We start from the raw sequence: 23,107 nt of genomic DNA on the forward strand, positions 1-23,107 counted from the left end.
TGAGAATATCTGAGGGCAGTGATTTTTCTTTTTCTATTTACTGATTTTTCTCCAGTGGCAAATTAGTAGCCACTCAAGAAATATTTGCTGAATAAATGAATTGGTGATTACGTTAAATCCAGTCACTTTACTTTACTTTCTTTCTTTCTTTTTTTTTTTTTTGCTTGTTTTGGTATTATCTTTTTAAAGTAGCAGAGACCATCAACAACTAAAGTTGAATGTATTAGATGAAGATGAACTAAAATAGAATGGACCTGCTTTTACAATGAGAAGCAAAAATTTATAGACCTCACTGAGCCAGGCAATAGCTAAAACACAAGTTTTTTTTTTTTTTTTTAAATAATATTGATTAGATTTTATGGTGCTGAAGTTTTCAAATCTCATGACTGTGATGAAACAAAATCTTAGAATGATTTAGGTATTCATTTTGAAAGTTTAGTTGAAAACATTCATATAATTGTTTTTTGTTAGGCCTTAAACTTGCATATTGCCATTTCTTTCATTGTACTATGCAGTAATTTCCTCTACTACTTATAAGGTTGGCACACGTAAGTTATAGTTGTTCTGAATCATGTGCAACTAAAGATTGGTAAGTATGAAAATTATTAAATTGATTAATGATTTAAGGAGTGGGGTTGTGGTTCCATAGGATGTTAAATTTGAGTTATGAGGTTATCAGGTAGTATAAGAAAACAGGCTTTTCAGTTCCTGATAAATAAAAGATAGGAATGTTGGTCAGAAGTAAAACAGAATTATTTTAGTGAAATTCTAAGGGGGAAGATTTTTCTAAGCCACATATGACGTAACTGACTTCAAAAATGTTAAGTATTAGAGATTTTAATGTCACTTAATTTACATCACTAAATTGAAGGTGGGATAACAAGACAATATGGCCATTGGATGAAATGAGTTGGTTTTCTAAGCTAATTGGGATTTTAATAATTTATGAAACCCTTTTCTGTTTCTTTTCTTACAGGATATGATATGTCTACCTTTATTAGGCGGTATAGTAGATATCTAAATGAAAAAGCAGTTTCATACAGACAAGTTGCATTTGATTTCACAAAAGTGAAAAGAGGGTGAGTTAAGCTTGCTTTTTTTTTTTTGACATCTGATGGATTTGCATATTTTAAAATATAAGTCATAGGCATTATTGATTATGAATTACGGAATTTCAGGCCAGTTTTAAAAGGTGAACTTCATTTTTCTCTGAAGAAGTATATCAGATACTTTTTGTACTAGGATTTTCAAAGTTCATTTGAATTTTATAACAGCTTTATTGAGACAATTCACACAACATAAAATTCACCCTTTTGAAGTGTACAATTAGTGGTTTTTAGTATATTTACAAAGTTGTGCAGCACTGCTATCTAATCCCAAGACATTTCATTGCTTCCCATTTTCCTCTTCCTCTAGACCCTGGCAACGACAAATCTACTTTATATCTCTATGCATTTGTCTGTTCTGAACATTTCATATAAGTGGAATCATACGATATGTGGCCTTTTGTGTCTGACTTCTTTCGTTCAGCATAGTGTATTCAAGTTGTAGCATCTTTGTTGTAGCATGCATCAGTACTTCATTCTTTTTTATGCCCAAATAATATTCTGTCATATAGAGACACCATATATATATACATACCACATCTTTATCCATTCATCTGTCCTTGATGGACACTTAGGTTGCTTCCATGTCTTAGCTGTTGTACATAGTGCTGCTGTGAACATTGGGGTTCATGTATCTTTTTGAATTAGAGTTTTCTCTGAATATATGCCCAGGATAAGATTGCTGGATCATATAGTAACTCTATTTTTCATTTTTTAAGGAACCTCCATACTATTCCCCATAGTGGCTGCTCCAGTTTACATTCTCACCAGCAGTGTAGGAGGGTTCCTTTTTATCCACACCCTCTCCAGCATTTATTGTTTGTAGACTTTAATGATGGCCATTTTAACTGGTGTGAGGTGATACCTCATTGTAGTTTTGATTTGCATTTCTCTAATAATTAGTGATATTGAGCATCTTTTCATGTGCCTGTTGGCCATCTGTATGTCTTCTTTGGAGAAATGTCTATTTAGGTCTTTTGCCCTTTTTTTTTAATTTTTTTTTTTATTCTGCCCATTTTTGGATTTTTTTAAAAAATTAATTTAATTTATTTTTGGCTATGTTGGGTCTTCGTTGCTGCACAAGGGCTTTCTCTAGTTGTGGCGAGCGGGGGCTACTCTTCATTGGGCTACACCTCATTGAGGTGGCTTCTCTTGTTGTGGAGCATGGGCTCTAGGCACACGGGCTTCAATAGTTGCAGCATGCTGGCTCAGTAGTTGCTGCACGCGGGCCCTAGAGCGTGCGGGCTTCTGTAGTTGCTGTGCGTGGGCTCAGTAGTTGTGGTGTGCGGGCTCTAGGGTGTGCAGGCTCAGTAGTTGTGGTGCATGGGCTTAGTTGCTCCGCATGTGGGATCTTCCCAGGACCAGGGGACAAACCCGTGTCCCATGCATTGGCAGGCAGGTTTTAACCACTGCGCCACCAGGGAAGTCCCAATTGAGTTTTCTTTTTTGATATTAAGTTGTATGAACTGTTTGTGTACTTTGGAAATTAATCCATTGTTGGTAGCATTGTTTGCAAATCATTTCTTCCAGTCCATAGGTTGTTTTTTTGCGTTGTTTATGGTTTCCTTTTCTGTGCAAAAACTTTTAAATTTAATTAGGTCCATTTGTTTATTTTTGTTCTTATCTCCGTTACTCTAGGAGATGGATCCAAAAAATTATTGCTACAATTTATGTCAAAGAGTGTTCTGCCTGAGTTTTCTTCTAGGAGTTTTTATAGTATCTGGTCTTACCTTTAGGTGCTTAATCCATTTTGAGTTTATTTTTGTATATGGTGTTAGAGAATGTTCTAATTTCTTTCTTTCCATGTAGCTGTCCAGTTTTCCCAGCATCACTTACTGAAGAGACTGTCTTTTCTCCGTTGTATCTTCTTGCATCCTTTGTCATAGATTAATTGACCATAAGTGCATGGGTTTATTTCTGGGCTTTCTGTCCTGTTCCATTGATCTATATGTCTGTTTTTGTGCTGGCATCATACTGTTTTGATTACTGTAGCTTTGTTTTATAGTCTGAAGTCAGGGAGCATGATTCCTCCAGCTCCATTCTTCTTTCTCAAAAGTGTTTTGGCTATTTGGGATCTTTTGTATTGCCATGCAAATTTTAAATTTTTTTGTTCTAATTCTGTGAAAAATGCCATTGGTAATTTGATAGGGATCGCACTGAATCCACAGATTGCTTTGGTTAGTAAGGTCATTTTAAGAATATTGATTCTTGGGCTTCCCTGGTGGCACAATGGTTGAGAATCTGCCTGCTAATACAGGGGACACGGGTTCGAGCCCTGGTCTGGGAAGATCCCACATGCTGCGGAGCAGCTAAGCCCGTGTGCCACAACTACTGAGCCTGCGCTCTAGAGCCCGCGAGCCACAACTACTGAAGCCCATGTGCTTAGAGCCCGTGCTCTGCAACAAGAGAGGCCGCGATACTGAGAGGCCTGTGCACTGCAATGAAGAGTGGCCCACGCTTGCCGCAACTAGAGGAAGCCCTCGCACAGAAACGAAGACCCAACACAGCCAAAAAAAATGGATAAATAAATAATAATTTTAAAGAAAGGTGCTAATAATTAAAAAAAAAAATATTGATTCTTCCAATCGAAGAATCAATCAGTCAATCAGTATATCTTTACATCTGTTTGCATCATCTTCAGTTTCTTTCATCGGTGTCTTGTAGTTTTTGGAGTACAGGTCTTTTGCCTCCTTAGGTAGCAAACTGTTTTTCAAAGTAGTTGAACCATTTTACATTCCCACCAGCAATGTATACAGGTTCCAATTTCTCCACATTCTTGTCATTGCTTGTTATTTTCTGTCTTTGATTATAGCTGTCCTAGTGGGTGTGAAGTGGTGTATCGTGTTTGGTTTGCATTTTCCTGATGGCTAATAATGTTGAGTGTCTTTTTATGTGCTTATTGGCCATTTGTATATCTTCTTTGGAAAAATGTCTGTTCAAGTCCTTTGCTTGTTTTTTAATCGGGTTGTCCTTTTACTGTTGAATTGCAAGAGTTTTTTAATATATTCTGGACATCAGTTCCTTATCATATATATAATTTGCAAATATTTTCTCACCTCCTGTGGCTTGTCTTCACTTTCTTAATGGTATCCTTTGAAAAACGTAAGTTTTTAATTTTGATGGATTCCAATTTATTTATTTACTTATTTTTCTTTGGTTGCTTGTACTTTTGGCATCATGTGTAAGAAAACATTGCTTAATCCAAGATATGCTCCTACGTTTTTTCTGTTTTGTAGTTTTAGCTCTTACATTTAGGTTTTGATCCATTTGAATTAATTTTTGTATATGGTATGAGGTATGGGTGTAAATTCATTCTTTTGTATGTGGATATTCTGTTATCCCAGCACCATTTGTTGACGTCTTTTCTTTTCCCATTGAATGGTCTTGATGAAAATGGATTGATCATAAATGTAAAGGCTGATTTCTGGACTCTCAGTTCTATTCTGTTGATCTATGTCTGTCGTCATGCCAGTACCACATTTGTCTTGAAGAATGTTGCTTGGTAGTAAGTTTTGAAATTGAGAAGTGTGAGTTCTCTGGCTCTCTTCTTAATTTTCAAGATTGTTTTGGCTATTATGTATCTCTTGCATTTTCGTATGAATTTTAGGATTAGCGTATCAGTTTCTGCAGAAATGGTAGCTGGATTTTGATAAAGATTGCATTTAGTCTGTAGATCAAATTGGGAAGTGTTAAGTGTCTTAACACATTGTTTCTAATCCATAAATACAGGATGTCTTTCTGTTTATCTTGTGTAATTTCTTTCATTGCTGTTTTGTATTTAAGGTTCTTTTTAATCTTGAATGCAGAGGTTGAATTTATTTCTTGCTCTGCCCTATAAATCACAGTCTTTTTGTCATAAGGACTAATCTCATGAATGATAGAATCGGTGCTTCTATACCTGATAAAAAGTCTGGTGTACAGGCTTTTTTTAGGATATGTGATGAGTCCTCAGGAAAGAAGACATTCTTAAGGGGCATCGATGACCCTTGTAACTATGGAGGCCTGCCCTGAGGGGAATCTGGCTTCTGCGGAAGTACTCTGAGTTTCTGAATTTCCCTGCTCTTTACAGACCCCAAAGATCTACGCAATTAATATGTTCTTTTAAATTGTTCTCTTGACATGTTAAATTACTAGACTGAAATGAAAAATTTAATACAAATGTAAAGTAACCTCTCAGTTATTCAAGAAGTTTTAAAGCTGAATTTAAATGTTTCTGTGTCACTGTTTCAAATTAATCGGAAGGTGATGAGTTTGGAACCTACCAAAACTGAATTCCACAGATTTTTGTTTCATATATTTAGGTACTTTGTAGGTGATTATGATAGAGGAGATCATATTAGAAGTCTGATTCTTAACCCTCAGTATTCTGTCCAGTAAACCACTTTCCAGCTGGGTTTATATTAATACTTTCCTGTAAAGAGTGTTCAGTTAAAACTGATCAAGATATTTGTAGATTTCACATTTATATATATATATATATATATATATATATATATATTTAAAATATTTATTTGGTTGTGCTGTATCTTAGTTGCTGCTCATGGGTTCCTTACTTGCGGCTTGCTGGCTCCTTAGTTGTGGCACATGGTCTCCTTTGTTGTGGCATGTGAACTGTTAGTTGCGACATGCATGTGGGATCTAGTTCCCTGACCAGGGATCGAACCTGGGCCCCCGGCTTTGGGAGCGTGGAGTCTTAACCACTGCGCCACCAGGGAAGTCCCAGATTAATATATTTTAAAAATTGTAACTTTTTTTCTAATCTGAAGGGCCAGTTTCGTGATTGAGGTGTGTTGCTGCATTTTTATATTTAATAGAGCAAACTTTTATTATTTGGATGAGAACAGCCCTTGATTATGTACGATGTAATTAGTACTGATTTAAAGGAAATTACTCTTATTTAATGCTAAGGAAAAGGAAAGTGAATCAAAGAGGACCTGTGACTGAATGGACTCAAGAATAGCACAACTTGTGTATGTATCTGGGTGTATAAAATACCCAGATACATACACATACACATATATATCAGTATAAATAAGAAAGAAAAATATAGAGCATAAGAGTATAAGTTGAAGGTGTGAAATTTATTATATGATGGCAAAAACCTCAGTAGACTGTTGCAGTTTTGGAGAGGGTTTGTGTAGTAAATAGTAAAGTTTTATTTACTAGGGTAACAAGTTTTTATGTTTACAAAAGTAATAAACTATTACAAAAATTCAGGCAACATAGCATTCTGACTTAAAGAAACAATATTTTGGGGTATCTAATCAGTTTTCTGTGTGTAAATACATGTATGAAGGGACACAGAAAATTACATAATCACATTATTTGAAGACTGCTTCCCTCCCCTAATATATATTTTAGGTATTTTCAATGTCTGTACACATAGATCCATCTCATCCTTTTTTTTTTTTTTTAATTATTTATTTTGGCTGCGTTGGGTCTTCATTGCTGCACACGGACTTTCTCCAGTTGCGGCAAGCGGGGGCTACTCTTCGTTGCAGTGCGCGGGCTTCTCACCGCCGTGGCTTCTCTTGTTGAGGAGCACGAGCTCTAGGCCGCATGGGCTTTGGTAGTTGTGGCTTGCGGGCTCTAGAGCACAGGCTTAGTAGTTGTGGCGTACGGGCTTAGTTGCTCTGTGGCATGTGGGATTTTCCCGAACCGGGGCTCGAACCCGTGTCCCCTGCATTGGCAGGTGGATTCTTAACCACTGTGCCACCAGGGAAATCCCCATCTCATTCTTCTGAATGGCTTTAGAATGTTCTGGATGTACATTTGATTTATTCTCATTTTTTTTATCTTACAAAAGTAACACACTGACCATTCTTTTACATATGGTTGCATTTTTTTTATGTAACTAACATTTATTTAATTATGTTAGATGTATATACAAGTATTATTGTTTTAGAGAATAAGGGGGAATAACAAACTAGATTTGGGCTTACTCCCTAGGAATGGACATACGGAATAAGGAAACTTTACACAGCATCAAAATGTATGGCAGGGCTTTCAACAAGAAAACTGTGGCAGAAGGATTAATCAGCATAGTAGTTCTATGATTTACCAAAGGCCCACTCCTCATCTTGACACCTTGTATGTGGATGCTGCTATGGCCCTCATAGGGAGCCATTAGCTTTGGGCTTTGTTATAAATTAGCTTCCAGGGATCTGATCAGAGATTCCTGGAGAAGATCCACTCTTCTGCTTAAAGAGGGCCAAACCATATGACTGGGCAGTTTTTTTTGTTTGTTTGTTTTTGTTTTTTTTTTAATTGGAATATAGTCATTTTACAATGTTGTGTTAGTTTCTACTCTACAGCGAGGTGGAGTTCCCTGTGCTATACAGCAGGTTCTTATTAGTTATCTATTTTATACATATTAGTGTATATGTGTCAATCCCAATCTCCCAATTCATCCCACCCTCCCCCACCCCCAGCTGCTTTCCTCCCTTGGTGTCCATACGTTTGTTCTCTACTTCTGTATCTCTGTTTCTGCCTTGCAAACCGGTTCATCTGTGCCATTTTTCTAGATTCCACATACGTGCGTTAACATACGATATTTGTTTTTCTCTTTCTGACTTACTTCACTCTGTATGACAGTCTCTAGGTCCTTCCACGTCTCTACAAATGATCCAATTTCGTTCCTTTTTATGGCCGAGTAATATTCCATTGTATGTCTATACCACATCTTCTTTATCCATTCATCTGTTGATGGACATTTAGGTTGCTTCCATGACCCGGCTATTGTAAATAGTGCTACAATGAACATTGGGGTTCATGTGTCTTTTTGAATTATGGTTTTCTCTGGGTATATGCTCAGTAGTAGGATTGCTGGGTCGTATGGTAGTTCTATTTTTAGTTTTTTAAGGACCCTCCATACTGTTCTCCATAGTGACTATCAATTTACATTCCCACCAACAGTGCAAGAGGGTTCCCTTTTCTCCACACCCTCTCTAGCAGCATTTACTGTTTGTAGATTTTCTGATGATGCCCATTCTAACCAGTGTGAGGTGATGCCTCGATGTAGTTTTGATTTGCATTTCCCTAATAATTAGTGATGTTGAGCAGCTTTTCATGTGCCTCTTGGCCATCTGTATGTCTTCTTTGGAGAGATGTCTGGTTTGATCTCCTGCACATTTTTCGATTGGGTTGTTTGTTTTTCTGACATAGAGCTGCATGAGCTGTTTGTATATTTTGGAGATTAATCCCTTGTCGGTTGTTTTATTTGCAAACATATTTATCCCATTCTGTTGGTTGTCTTTCTGTTTTGTTTATGGTTTCCTTTGTTGTGAAAAAGCTTTTAAGTATTGTCGATTTTTGTTGTTATTTTTGTTACTAAAGGAGGTGGATTAAAAAAGATATTGCTGCAATTTATGTCAGAGAGTGTTCCGCATATGTTTTACTCTAAGAGTTTTATAGTATCTGAATCCTTTCATCCCTGGGATAAATCCCACTTGATCATGGTTTATGATCCTTTTAATGTATTGTTGGATTCTGTTTGCTAGTATTTTGCTGAGGGTTTTTGCATCTATATTCATCAGTGATATTGGTCTGTAATTTTCTTTTTTTGTAGTATCTTTCTCTGGTTTTGGTATCAGGGTGATGGTGGCCTCATAGAATGAGTTTGGGAGGGTTCCTTCCTCTGCAATTTTTTGGAAGAGTTTGAGAAGGATGGGTGTTAGCTCTTCTCTAAATGTTTGAAAGAATTCACCTGTGAAGCCATCTGGTCCTGGACTTCTGTTTGTTGGAAGATTTTTAATCACAGTTTCAATTTCATTACTTGTGATTGGTCTGTTCATATTTTCTGTTTCTTCCTGGTTCAGTCTTAGAAGGTTATACCTTTCTAAGAATCTGTCCATTTCTTCCAGGTTGTCCATTTTATTGGCATAGAGTTGCTTGTAGTAGTCTCTTAGGATGCTTTGTAATTCTTCGGTGTCTGTTGTAACTCCTCCTTTTTCATTTCTAATTTTATTGATTTGAGTCCTCTCCCTCTTTTTCTTGATGGGTCTGGCTAAAGGTTTATCAATTTTGTTTATCTTCTCAAAGAACCAGCTTTTAGTTTTATTGATCTTTGCTATTGTTTTCTTTGTTTCTATTTCATTTATTTCTGCTCTGATCTTTATGATTTCTTTCCTTCTACTAACTTTGGGTTTTGTTTGTTCTTTCTCTAGTTCCTTTAGGTGTAAGGTTAGATTGTTTATTTGATAGTTCTCTTGTTTCTTGAGGTAGGATTGTATTGCTATAAACTTCCCTCTTAGAACTGCTTTTGCTGCATCCCATAGGTTTTGGATCGTCGTCTGTTCATTGTCATTTGTATCTAGGTATTTTTTAATTTTCTCTTTGATTTCTTCAGTGATCTCTTGGTTATTTAGTAATGTATTGTTTAGCCTCCATTTGTTTGTGTTTTTATGGTTCTTTTCCCTGTAATTTATTTCTAATCTCATAGTGTTGTGGTCGGAAAAGATGCTTGATACGATTTCAATTTTCTTAAATTTACTGAGGCTTGTTTTGTGACCCAAGATGTGATCTGTCCTGAAGAATGTTCTGTGTGCCCTTGAGAAGGAAGTGTAATCTGCTGTTTTTGGATGGAATGTCCTATAAATATCAATTAAATCTATGTGGTCTTTTGTGGCGTTGAAAGCTTGTGTTTCCTTATTAATTTTCTGTCTGGATGATCTGTCCATTGGTGTAAGTTGAGGTGTTAAAATCCCCCGCTATTATTGTGTTACTGTCAATTTCCTCTTTTATAGCTGTTAGCATTTGCCTTATGTAGTGAGGTGCTTCTTTGTTGGGTGCAAATATATTTATAATTGTTATATCTTCTTCTTGGATTGATCCCTTGATCATTATGTAATATCCTTCCTTGTCTCTTGTAACGTTCTTTATTTTAAAGTCTATTTTATCTGATATGAGTATTGCTACTCCAGCTTTCTTTTGATTTCCATTTGCATGGAATATCTTTTTCCATCCCCTCAGTTTCCGTGTGTATGTGTCCCTAGGTCTGAAGTGGGACTCTTGTAGACAGTATATATATGGGTCTTGTTTTTGTATCCATTCAGCCAGTCTGTGTCTTTTGGTTGGAGCATTTAATCCATTCACATTTAAGGTAATTATCGATATGTATGTTCCTATTACCATTTTCTTAATTGTTTTGGGTTTGTTTTTGTAGGTCGTTTTCTTCTCTTGTGTTTCCCACTTAGAGACGTTCCTTTAGCATTTGTTGTTGAGCTGGTTTGGTGGTGCTGAATTCTCTTAGCTTTTGCTTGTTTGTAAAGCTTTTGATTTCTCTGTCGAATCTGAATGAGATCCTTCCTGGGTAGAGTATTCTTGGTTGTAGGTTCTTCCCTTCCATCACTTTAAATATGTCGTGCCACTCCCTTCTGGCTTGCAGAGTTTCTGCTGAGAAATCAGCTGTTAACCTTATGGGAGTTCCCTTGTATGTTGTCATTTTTCCCTTGTTGCTTTAATAATTTTTCTTTGTCTTTAATTTTGTCAGTTTGATTATTATGTGTCTCGGCGTGTTTCTGCTTGGGTTTATCCTGCCTGGAACTCTCTGTGCTTCCTGGACTTGGGTGCCTATTTCCTTTCCCATGTTAGGGAAGTTTTTGACTAAAATCTCTTCAAATATTTTCTTGGGTCCTTTCTCTCTTCTTCTGGGACTCCTATAATGTGAATGTTGGTGTGTTTAATGTTGTCCCAGCGGTCTCTTAGGCTGTCTTCATTTCTTTTCATTCTTTTTTCTTTATTCTGTTCTGCAGCATTGAATTCCACCATTCTGTCTTCCAGGTCACTTATCCTTTCTTCTGCCTCAGTTATTCTGCTGTTGATTCCTTCTAGTGTGTTTTTCATTTCAGTTATTTTATTGTTCATCTCTGTTTGTTCTTTAATTCGTCTAGGTTTTTGTTCTTTAATTCTTCTAGAGCTTTGTTGAACATTTCTTGCATCTTCTCGATGTTTGACTCCATTCTTTTTCCGAGGTCCTGAATCATCTTCAGTATCGTTATTCAGAATTCTTTTCCTGGAAGGTTGCCTATCTCCACTTCATTTAGTTGTTTTTCTGGGGTTTTATCTTGTTCCTTCATCTGGGACATAGTCCTCCGCCTTTTCATTTTGTCTGTCTTTCTGTGATTGTGGTTTTCATTCTGCAGGCTGCAGGATTGTAATTCTTCTTCCGTCTGTCCTCTCTCTGGTTGCATTAAGTAAAGTTTCCTGTAGAATAAATTCTTAGAATTGACAAGTCAAACGTTATAGACATTTACCATTTTATTAGAAAATACTAAATTCCCCTGGATAAAAGTGGTACCAGATTATTGAGTTAATTACAGTTATAAATACCTCTTCCTCTGTTTTCTTCCATCATCATGAAAATGTATCTCATTAGATGTTCATTTTATGTTGGTTGATCAACTAATTTTTAAATGGTGATATTGAGCCTGTTTCTCTCTTTTTAAAAATGCCATTCATGCTTTGTTAATTGCCTTTCAATGTCCTTTGCCCACTTCTCTGTTGGGCTTTTACAGTTCTTTTCTGTTGTCTTAAGACTAACTGGCTGTTTAGTCAGATAAATTTAGGTTTGATTTGTAGCTTCACTCCAGTTAGATGAAAGATTTTAGTAGGATACTTCTGCCAGCTTGTTAAGTTTTAAAAAATAATTTTATTTTGAAATAATTTCACTTCCTGAAATGCTGCAAGGATAATAACAGATAACTCCTATACACTTTACTCAGATTTACTGGGTTTTAACATTTTGTCACATTTGTTTAATCATTCTTTGTGTATGTGTGTTTGTATACTTCTTTTTTTGATCCATTTGAAAGTGGATTACATACCTCATTCCTTTTTACATTGTATAGCTTTTAATACTTTAGTGTCTATTTCCTAAGAACAAGTATCTTTTTTTTACATATCCATCAGTTTGCCAACTATTTCCACATCATGCCACACAAACTTATGTTATTTGTACAGGACAGTGGGTTACATGGAGAAGACCGCTTGAGGCTGAAGGGTTAGGCATTAATGTGTTGGCATACATATAATCCATTTGTACCATAGTAGTCTGCTGTGGCACAATTGGGAAGCCTTGACTTAAGCTCCACGTTATTTCATCTGTAAATATTTTTTCATCTGTAGAATGGTGATTTTAATAGCACTTATCTATTAGGATTGTTATGAGGATTAAATGATATATTTTATGTTATGCTTATAGCACATGGCAAACTAACAAATAAGCTTTTGGTTTTATTGGGAAAGTAAACTGTCACAGGTTACAAATACTGCTCCTGGTTTTTTTTTTTAGCAGTATTGAAACTTAAAAAAAATCTTATGTGATAAAAATTGTTATCTTTATTTTTATGGCTGTTGTCTTTTAAGCAAACTTGGAGCGGGGTTTTCTACCCCAAAGTGATCAACTAGCTATTTATGTTTTCATTGGATATTTTTATGGATCCAGTATTTTATATTTAAATCTTTGATTCATTTAGAATATATCTTGGTATTTAGAAATTGAGGTGGAGATTAACTGTAATTTTTAATAGAAATACAGTATATTCAAAATCAAAATGAATTATTACCCTTGTATGGTTAAATGACTTTTCACTTAAATATACTTCTTTTATCTAGCCCCTTATTCATTATTCTGGCAAATTCTTAGTCATTCTTCAAGAATTCACTCAAACATCATGTTTTTGAGGAAGCCTTATTTCTGTTAGATTCTATATGAGATTGTCCGTCCATGAAGACAATATAGTCTTACTCAGATTCATATCTTCAGGACTTTCCACAGTATCTAAACATAGTAGATATGTAATAGTTTTTGAAAAGGTGACTAGGTGTTTCTAAATAGTACATTAAACGGTTCTGTGAAAAATGGACCCTATAAATTGCCTGTAGATTTATCTTTTTAGTTCGTTATGTTAAAGATTGGTCCCTTCATTTTCTATTTGTTTAACATTCCATTTTTTGATAGTGTTAACTTACCATGTTGAATTATCTTGAATTCTAAGTTAGTACGGTTCAAAGTAACAAGACATTGTTACATAACAAGCAAAAGAAAGAATAATAGAGGTATTGTCTGTGAGTAAGGATATGGATGATCATCCTTTAATTCATTGCTCTTATATTTGGGAAGCAAGTATCTGAATTTAATTATAATCTATTTAAGAAGTAATAAAAACTTGCGTTCTACATGGAGTGTGAATTGTCATGCATTTGGTCTGAATCGTATTTAAGCATTTGGTATTGTGAGTTGAGTTTTTTGAAGTCTGATGTAAGCATGTGATAACTTAGGATTTTTCTTAATTGAAAAATTTAAAGTTCTCTGGGATGAAATGATGTGTAGGCTAGTGAGAGAGGGAAGAATAAAAAAACATCCCCACAGTTTCTGGCCTAAGTCACTGGGGAGATGTTACCTTTTACTGGGAAGGTTTTGGGGAGCAGAGTAGGGTAGTGTATAGTGGTTAAAAATTAAGGATTTAGTATTTGAAATATTAGTTTTTAGATGCCTGTGATTTTTATAAGATAAGGTTTCAATTAGGCAATTCAACAATACTAACTAGGAACTTTGAGATTTCTAGTCTGGGAATATAAACATATCAATGGCAGTTTGGTAATTTCTGCCTTGGGAATGACAGTATCCTAGGGAATAAATAGAGAATGAGAGGAGAGGGCCTAAAAAAATCTTGAGATACACAGCATTTATTTTAGAGAATGAGTAGAGGATGAGGAGTCAATGAAAGAGACTAAAAAAGTGATAGTGAGGTAGGAAGAAAACAAGGAGTGAGGGATATAGGGGATGCTAAGACAGAGTATTACAAGAATGAGAGAAACTTCTGAATGATGCTGAGAAGTCTAGTCAGGTAATGTTAGACAAGTACCCACTGGAGAGGCAACATGAAGAGGCAAGGGTGGATCTCATACTGGAGTGAATTGAATAATGAATGAAAAGCAAGGAAGTGGCAACTCTTTTAAGAAGTATGCTTGACTATGCAATAGAAGTGGTAGCTGAATGGGAATATGGGGTTAGTGCAAGTGTGTGTGTGTTTGTGTTTAAAGTGTGGTAATCTTTAAAGTGTGGTAGACTTCGCTTGCATGTTCATGGGAAGGATCTAGTGTAAAAGAGATTAATGATCTGCACTGTCCAATATGGTAGCTGTTTGCCACATGTGGCTGTTTAAATTAACCTGAAATAAAATTAAAAATTCATTTCCTCAGTTGCATCAACCACATTTCAGGTGCTCAGTAGCCACGTGTGGTTAGTGGCTACCATACTGAACGGTGTAGGTGTAGGACATTTCTACCATTGCAGATAGTTCTATTGGACACTGCTGTGTTAGAGAGAAAGAGGAAAACCAAAGATTGTGACAGAGTGGGATCCAAAGGACCTGTGTGAGTGATATTTACATTTGATAGAAAGAAATAGACTTCCTCCATTGTAATAGGAGCAGATCAGATAAATGTAGTTTTGGTGGCAAGATAATCAGACAATCTCTTTTTGTCATTTTCTATTTCTGTTTGAAATATTTTGAGAGTTATGAGCTGAGAGTTTGTGTGTTGGATGTGGGGGAGGGGTGGAGAAGGACAGGTGGGAGAAGGTGGTTTGAAAGTACTCAGGGGAGGGATTCACTAGAGAGGCTAAGAGGACTGCTGGCAATGCTGAGTCCCCATTTGAGGCTGATGATCAAGAATTTGTAGTTTTACCAGTTTACTCAGTTTTCCTCACTAGCACTCAGCTGCATGTGTACAGGCATGGAGAAGATAAATGTGTGTTCACCCAGGATTGTGAATTTGCCAGGTGACTGCAGGGAATGAGAGGTGTAAGAGAGGGTATTAGCAAGGGAGTGATTATAGTAATGATCTGTGGAATTATAAGCTAGATTAAAGAAGGAAAAATGAAAAGGGATCAATGAGGGTAGTGGTGGGGTTGATGCGTTGAAGTTTATGATAAAGTCAAATAGTTTTTGCCATGGGACACTTGACCAAGGCAGCTGGAAAGTTAAAAGGTTATTGTCAGGATAAGGTGTCTGAATTTTGTCTTTTTCTTAAGGTGGGGGTAAGGGAGTAGGAGTGGGAGTAGGAATAATGTTGTTTCTTGTGGGGATGGGCAGTTAAGGTCAGGATCTGACTATGGGAATAGGGGTTGTGGTTAAGGGATTTTGCGATCAAGATGTTGGATTGGTTGTGCATGTTAAGATGTTGAAGTTAACTGAGAAAAACTGAGCCAGTATTCAAGTCTTCTGTGATGGAGGGGAAGTGACCAGGAGGTCAAAAATTACTTCAGCAAGGAGAGGGAGGAAGAACTAAAAGGGGACTAACGGTGACTGATAAAACAAGAGTGTGATGTGTATGAGAATAAAGAAAGGGTTACAAAGAGGGAGTCGTGTCTTTATCCCCAAACTCCAGTCAATGTAGTTTAATACCTGAGAGGATATAGGTGTCCGTGGGTTAACACATCTTATGTGGGAGAGTTGTTGGACTAAAGCTGGTCAATAGCTGCCTATGTAAGGCAGTCCAGTGTTTGTTCTTCAAACTCTTGTTTTATCCTGCAAAGCACTGTTTTTGCTTTTCATAGCTTAATTGTTTTTCTGGTATCTGGAGTTGTGGTTGAAGGGGTAGCTTAGGGTAGAACAGCTGTTTATAAGTATGGATCATTTTTAAATTAGGGAAAGCCTGTATATTTTTTGAAAGGGTCTTGTTCCTCTGCCAAAAGGTTACGAAAAGCACTGTTTTGGAGTCTCATACTCCTGGGTTTACATACTGACCCTAAAATGAATTCGTTTTCTGAACTTAGATAGTCATAACCTCCCTGAACCTAAAATTTCATTGTCTATAAAATGGGACAAGGCTGTCCACGGGATTTTTGTGAGGATTTGAAAAACATACATCAGGCCCCTAATATGGAGCCTGATATATAATAAACACTTAGCGTTAGTTCTGCGCCTTAACCCCAGTACCTCTTATCTAGTGCTTTTGGTGTCAGTTTTGTAAAATTCTAGTTTATTTGGTACTGCTGATATTTCTCTATTTTTAGAAATATCTAAAGAAATATTTAAAGAAATCTTTTTGGAAATATTTAACAGAACATTTTATTAAAAACCATTCCTCTTAATTATCACTTACTTTAATGGCCAGATTCGAATGACTTGGTAAAATTGTCCTTTATTTTATAATAAAATAATTTTATTTTGATTTGAGTCACAAATAAACTACCTTAAATAAAGTGGTGCTCACCAAGACTTGTGTTAACTGCAGACTCCATTGTGTCCTATTTAGTGATTTGAGGGAAATGAATTTTTAAATTTATAATTAAAAAAAAAATCTGTAAAACTGCCCTTTACACACATGAGTGGTGTGAGGATCAGATGATTTTCTCATGTAAAAAGTGTAGTATAAACTTGGCTATATAATGTAAGCTTTTATTTTTATGTCTCATGCTTTACATCTTCTTTTTAGTTATAAAGGAGCACCTTGATATTGGACATAAGGGTGTTTCCTGTTTTTGTTTTTTCTATATGATTTCTATTGATACTTGAGGTTTCAGGTTCAATAATGACTTAAAAATGCAATGTTTTGTAGCACCTTGTTCTGTTTACATAGAGAACCAGATGGGAGTTCAAAATGTAGATTTAATAACAAACTCAATTGTTTTTTGTTTTTGTTTTTTAAACAGGGCTGATGGAGTTATGAGAACAATGAACACAGAAAAACTCCTAAAAACTGTACCAATTATTCAAAATCAAATGGATGCCCTTCTTGATTTTAATGTAAGTTGATTGCATAAATGCTTTTATAATTTGAGATTTTAAAAATTGTATCATTTTAATTGGTCAGAGTTTTTATTCTCAAGTTATCGTAGACTAATTTTTTCACACTAATATCCTATTTGCCTAAGGATTTTCTATAAATGTGGTCCCAAATCAGATTACTTTCCGTTTTTATAATTGTTCTAGATTTACTCTGATTTCTTTGGTGGTGCTTCTCTAACGCCCAAATTATAGGGTATACAAGCTAAAGAAAGTGATGGAGAGATAAAGAGATTGGTGTGAAAATCTACTTCCTTTTGATAATGGTTTTTAGATATTAAAAATGTATAAAGATTTTCTTTATGATGAGCTAACTTAATATTTCACTTTTTGTCTGCATTGTAGAACTCAAAGCATGACAGTTATTGAGAAATAAAGGGAAGTTCAAATATACTTGTAACAACATGTTATATAGCTATTGCCCAAGGATGTTGTGTTCCCTGGGATTTTTGTTTTAATGACTGTTACTTGAACCAAGTTGCCAGCTTTGTCATTTGTTTGTAATATGTTAGGTGTTAGCATTTACAAGTCTTTTCTTTTTTGGTGCATCTAGCTTAAAGACATTGTATTTTAGAGCTTGTAAGTGCAAGTTAGTGATTGGAACTGTGACAGTTTTATGCTGAAATTGATTTTCCTTTAATGGTGTGCTATTAGTTGGTAGTCTTTAAGCTTCTGGAGGGCAGGGACCAGGTCTTCTTTTTCCCTGCTGTGTCCCCATTGTCGGTAGTGTGTGGCACATAGATAGTGTTCAGTAAACATTCAATAAATGAATCCTGAAGGTGCTTTATAGACTAGAACAGGTTCTCAAACTAGTATTTCTTTATAGGCTTGTGAACTGAGAACATTTTTAAATGGTTGCAAATAATAAAAAGAATATTTTTACATTTTTAAATAGTTGCAAATAATAAAAAAAAAAGAATATTTTTAACAGGTGAAAAGTATATGAAGTTTATTTTTCAGTGTCCACAATTGTGTTTTTAGAACAGGCTCATTGGTTACATGTTGTCTGTGGCTGCTTTTTTTGATGTAATAACGGGGCTGAGTAGTTGTGACAGAGACCATATGGCCTGCAAGTCTAAAATACTCACGATCAGGCCCTTTACAAAAAAGTTTGCTGGCCCCTAGTCTAGATGACAGGGGATTAATGTAACTACTGAGCTTTATTTTGGTTTTTATAGAGAAAGGGTCCAACCATGAACTTTTTTTTCACTTAATTTATTGTGGGTACCTTTATAAAATTGCATATTCTTTTCAGTGTCTATTATACTGCATTGTGTGTAACAACTTACCTGATCCTCCTGTTGATAAATATTTAGGGTATTTTGGTTTTTAATTCAGAAAATAAATGGAGAAAAAAAACAGAAGAGGGAGGGACACTACATACTCTATGTGTGTTAGATAATAGTGTATCTACACATTTATAAACCTATTTCTTTAGGGTTAATGCCTAGAAAAAGAATTTGGTGGTTCAAGGACATAAACATTTAAATGTTTTTTTTTTAAGGAATACTAACTTTATTTATTTATGTTTTAATTTATTTTGGCTGCGTTGGGTCTTCATTGCTGCGCGGGGGCTTTCTGTAGTTGGGGCGAGCCAGGGCTACTCTTCGTCATGGTGCGTGGGCTTCTCATTGCGGTGGCTTCTCTTGTTGCGGAGCACTGTCTCTAGGTGTGTGTGCTTCAGTAGTTGCCGAGTGTGGCCTCAGTAGTTGCAGCTCACAGGTTCAGTAGTTGTGGTGCCCGTGCTCAGTAGTTGTGGCTCGTGGGCTGTAGAACACAGGCTCAGTAGTTGTGATGCGTGGGCTTAGTTGCTCTGCGGCATGTGGGATCTTCCCGGACCAGGGATCAAACCCGTGTCCCCTGCATTGGCAGGTGGATTCTTAACCACTGCGCCACCAGGGAAGTCCCAACATTTAAATTTTTAAGAAATTTAAATTTTAAATATTGCCAACTTAACACTCCAAAAGGGTTGAGCCACTCACTTGTCAATAGGTGCCTGTTTTTCTTCATCCTTATCTGTATAGAATAATACCTTGGTTTTGATTATCTTGATACCTACTAGTCTGGTGCTCAAGAAAGGATAGTTCAGTAATTTAATTTGATTATTTTAATTTACTTGATCAGTGAAGTTGAACTTCTTTTCACATGTTATTAGCTATATGTATTTTTTATTTTGTGAATTGTCTTATAGAATTCTCTCTATAATGGAAGTCAACCTTGTCAGATATTCTGCAAATATTTACCAGTTGGTTGCTTACCGTTCAGCTTTGTGCTTATATTTTTCTATACCTAACAAGGTAACTATCATGTACTTAGATATCTAAAAAGGAATTTAAGATAAATTTGGTTTATCCTTTTGATTCTTTCTTTAAGATAAAACTAAAGGTATATCTTGTATTTCTTGGTAAACAAATAAGTGCTTTTTTTGTTAAAGCATAATTCACTAATAATAATAAATATTGATCATTTATTTGTAAAGTACTGCATCAGGCTCTTTACACTCAATATATCATTTAATTCTCCCAGTAACAATGTGAGGTAGAAATATTATTATAACCATTTTGAAGGTGAGCTTGTTTGTAATATTGGGAAAAGTTATATTTTTTTTTAAAAAATGTATATTCTGCCTAGCTTAACTCAGTGCCTTGGTGATTGTAGTAGCCATTTAATAAATATTTTTTGATTTAAAAATATTCAGTAAATTCTTCATGACTCAGAGTGAACTTCTACCTAGAAATGGGCTTTATTTTGCAATTAGAAGTATTTAATATTGAAATGAACTTAAAAGACTTTTGAGATGTAGCCTAAGAATTTCAAGAGTTAAAGGGTACTTTTGTTCTCAGTGACTTATTTCTGAACTAAATTGAATGTTGTAGGATTTGTGTTTGTAGCTTTTAAATAAATCTGAACTCTTTGATCAAGATTTTTGCACTATATGGCTATAACTCTGATTGCTAGAGATCAATGTCTTCCTCTCATACACCTAAATGTTTGAATTCATTGTACTTTAATTTGAAGGAAGTAATTGTCATTTTAAAACAAAACATTAGCTAATCTTTCTTTTTTTTTTTTTTCCAGGTTAATAGCAATGAACTTACAAATGGGGTAATAAATGCTGCCTTCATGCTCCTGTTCAAAGATGCCATTAGACTGTTTGCAGCATACAATGAAGGAATTATTAACCTGTTGGGTAAATATTTCTATAGTTTAATAACATTTTATTTCTTATCTTGTGTCATATAGTAAATAATATTGTCTAAGTTGTTACTTAAAGCTGCCTAAAAATCCATTGAGATATAGTCATTCATTGTAACAATTTGGAGAAAAGAGTTTTATATCTGACTACACATGCTAAGTGATTAAATACTTATACAACTAGAATGTTCAGCTAGATGAGTTTTGTATTTTTTAGATATATCTGTTTTTTTCTATCAGTTTTATTATTTTTAGAAATACAAAAATTTCATAAAAATTAAGTTGGAATTTTCTGTCTCAGGAAAATCATTTCCTCACAATTTACTCCAAAATGAACTTTAACTGTAAAATTGGTATTTTTTTCTAAACTTAATTTTCAGATTGCTAATTATTTTAAAATAATTAAACACGCATTTTTAAGGATGCTTTTTACTTTTGAGGCATTTTAGGAATGTGGTGCTTTACTGTGTATTCAGTATATATGGAATGCAGTTAATTTTGCCTAGAGATGCTAATTTTTTTAATGGGATTTGGTTGGAGTAGACAATTAACAGTCTGCAAAGTGTGCCAAAGTATCAAATGTCAGATGTCAAATATTCCAATGTAATTGTTCTCCCTTTTCAGTACTTTTTTTTTTAGAATTTATTTAAATTTGTTTTTCATAGGCTGGCTTAACACAGACTCATTCAGGGATGCTTTAATCTATGGAGATAGGGAAATAGGGTTGTTTTTTTTTAACAAGTGAAAAATGGAAAGTTTTCTTTTCTACAAAGTTTTGGAAGGCATAGTCTCCCACCCTGTGATTGGTGTAAATTAAGCTCTTTACTGCTGTTTATATATTAAGTTAAATTAGCTTTCCAAGTGACATTTGGACATGGAAAAGTTGCCATCTTTCTTTCTTTTTTTTTTAAAAATTAATTTATTTATTTTTGGCTACATTGGGTGTTCGTTGCTGCGCGCGGGCTTTCTCTAGTTGCGGTGAGCAGGGGCTACTCTTTGTTGTGGTGCGCAGGCTTCTCGTTGCAGTGGCTTCTCTTGTTGAGGAGCATGAGCTCTAGGAGCATGGGCTTCAGTAGTTGTGGCACACGGGCTCAGTAGTTGTGGGTCGTCGGCTCTAGAGCGCAGGCTTCAGTAGTTGTGGCTCACGGGCTTAGTTGCTCCATGGCATGTGGGATTTTCCCAGACCAGGGATCGAACCCATGTCTCCTGCATTGGCAGGCGGATTCTTAACCACTGCGCCACCAGGGAAGCCCTCATCTTTCTTTATCATTAGTAAGAATATTTGGAAATAGATGTTAGCACTGTTTTAAATGGAGTCAAATGTGATCTGTATTAACATGCAAGTATATATTTAGGGAATTGTGAGGGAAGAAATATTGTAGAACATACTAGTAATATGAGTAAAGTCATAATTTCTTAATTTTTAATATAACAGCATCTCTATTTTAATTTGCTTTAAACATCTAAGCTTATTTAACACTATTTTTTCTGTAGGGTGAATGTGTTCTCTGAGACATCAATATAATCTCTTTGGAGCTGTTTTAAATCTTTTTCCTTTTTGAGTGTTATATTTTGAAGTGAATAAAAGTATATTTACATCTACTTTTGGCAGAAAAATATTTCGATATGAAAAAGAACCAGTGCAAAGAAGGTCTTGACATCTATAAGAAGTTCCTGACTAGGATGACAAGAATCTCAGAGTTTCTCAAAGTTGCAGAGGTAAACTGTCTTTAAATGACTGTATCTCTTAAGTTGCTTTTTTTGTCTTTAAGTGTGCATTTCAAAGAAATCAGTCTCTATCCAAGTGAAAGAAGTGTCTTAAGTATAGTAAGGTATATATTCAATTATATCACTATGCTATATTGAATTCTGTGCTATGGTATGAATATGATATAATATTGAATAAAAAATATCCTGTATATTTAATTCAGTATTGAATACTGAAAGGTAATCTATTTTAAAATTGTTTATTTCTCTATGAAATCAGGTAGGTGGCAGTGACTTTTATGTTTGGAATTGGCCATGTATTGTAGAAGATTTATTCTATTCAATATGGTAGAGAGTATTCTATGTTAGTGCAAGTCTCTTTTCTCCAGCGAGAGTTGCAGCTGGAGCCACATGGTTCAAAATGTTTTGTTCCCTTCGGAAGTGAATATAGTGCATTTATTGTTTGTCATTGATTATGAAAACCATGTAGGTTTTCATGTAGGTTATAGAATAATCTAATTTTACAAATCTGTTTGAAAATAATTTTCTGAGACTGTCACAGAAGGTAGTTGTGGTAATGCTTGTGGGCATTATCTTGCTTGCACAGAGGCAGCACTTAAAGTGTTTTTGTTTGTTTTCCCTTTCTCTGCCCTCTATGCATTACCACCAGAGGTGTCTTGCTAGGATAATTCTAGAAGATGAATAGACCATATAACTGATGAATAACATCCAAGTAGTTAATCTGAAACTAGCAAGTTGGTGATTCTAGCTCTATTACCATAGTGATGTTTTATTCTGTAGCAGATGGAATAGGATAGAAGAGAATGATGAGACCTTTGAAGAAAATAGCTTTGTGGTGTTAATCAGCTATTTTATGAAGTGTACTGAAATTTATTTTGGATTTAAAGTATCTCTCAAGGAGAAATCAGTGTTTTTTTCCCCATTTCTTTAGGGTCAGTCACATACTAAAACCAGAAAAAGGTAGTGTTTATGCTATGATTCTAGTAAATTCTTTAAATAAAGTTTTAATTTGTTGGCTTTTCCCTTTGGCTTCTTTTGTTCTTTTATGAGGTGGTCTTTGGGCTAGCAATTTCATTATGAGACCTTAGTTCTTGGAGTAAAGACACAAATAACTGGGACTTCCCTGGTGGCGCAATGGTTAAGAATATGCCTGCCAATGCAGGGGACACAGGTTTGATCCCTGGTCCGGGAAGATCCCACATGCTGCGGAGCAACTAAGCCCGTGTGCCACAACTACTGAGCCTGCGCTCTAGAGCCCGCGAGCCACAACTACTGGGCCTGCGTGCC

At 35.4% G+C, this 23,107-nt stretch overlaps 1 protein-coding gene across 10 annotated transcripts in view; it reads left to right on the forward strand.

The window, feature by feature from the left end:
- The window catches only part of PICALM (phosphatidylinositol binding clathrin assembly protein), a 106,835-nt gene that overhangs the window by 38,533 nt on the left and 45,195 nt on the right, over nucleotides 1-23,107 (forward strand). For all 10 annotated transcript variants that reach the window (XM_068556744.1, XM_068556746.1, XM_068556743.1 and 7 more), the window contains exons 4-7: nucleotides 977-1,079; nucleotides 16,765-16,858; nucleotides 19,976-20,087; nucleotides 21,705-21,811. In XM_068556744.1, the coding sequence (XP_068412845.1) occupies nucleotides 977-1,079; nucleotides 16,765-16,858; nucleotides 19,976-20,087; nucleotides 21,705-21,811 (416 nt within the window). The remainder of the gene's footprint in view (nucleotides 1-976; nucleotides 1,080-16,764; nucleotides 16,859-19,975; nucleotides 20,088-21,704; nucleotides 21,812-23,107) is intronic.

The sequence above is a fragment of the Eschrichtius robustus genome, chromosome 11 (assembly GCF_028021215.1).
Source record: "Eschrichtius robustus isolate mEscRob2 chromosome 11, mEscRob2.pri, whole genome shotgun sequence".
NCBI classification, from domain to species: Eukaryota; Metazoa; Chordata; class Mammalia; order Artiodactyla; family Eschrichtiidae; genus Eschrichtius; species Eschrichtius robustus.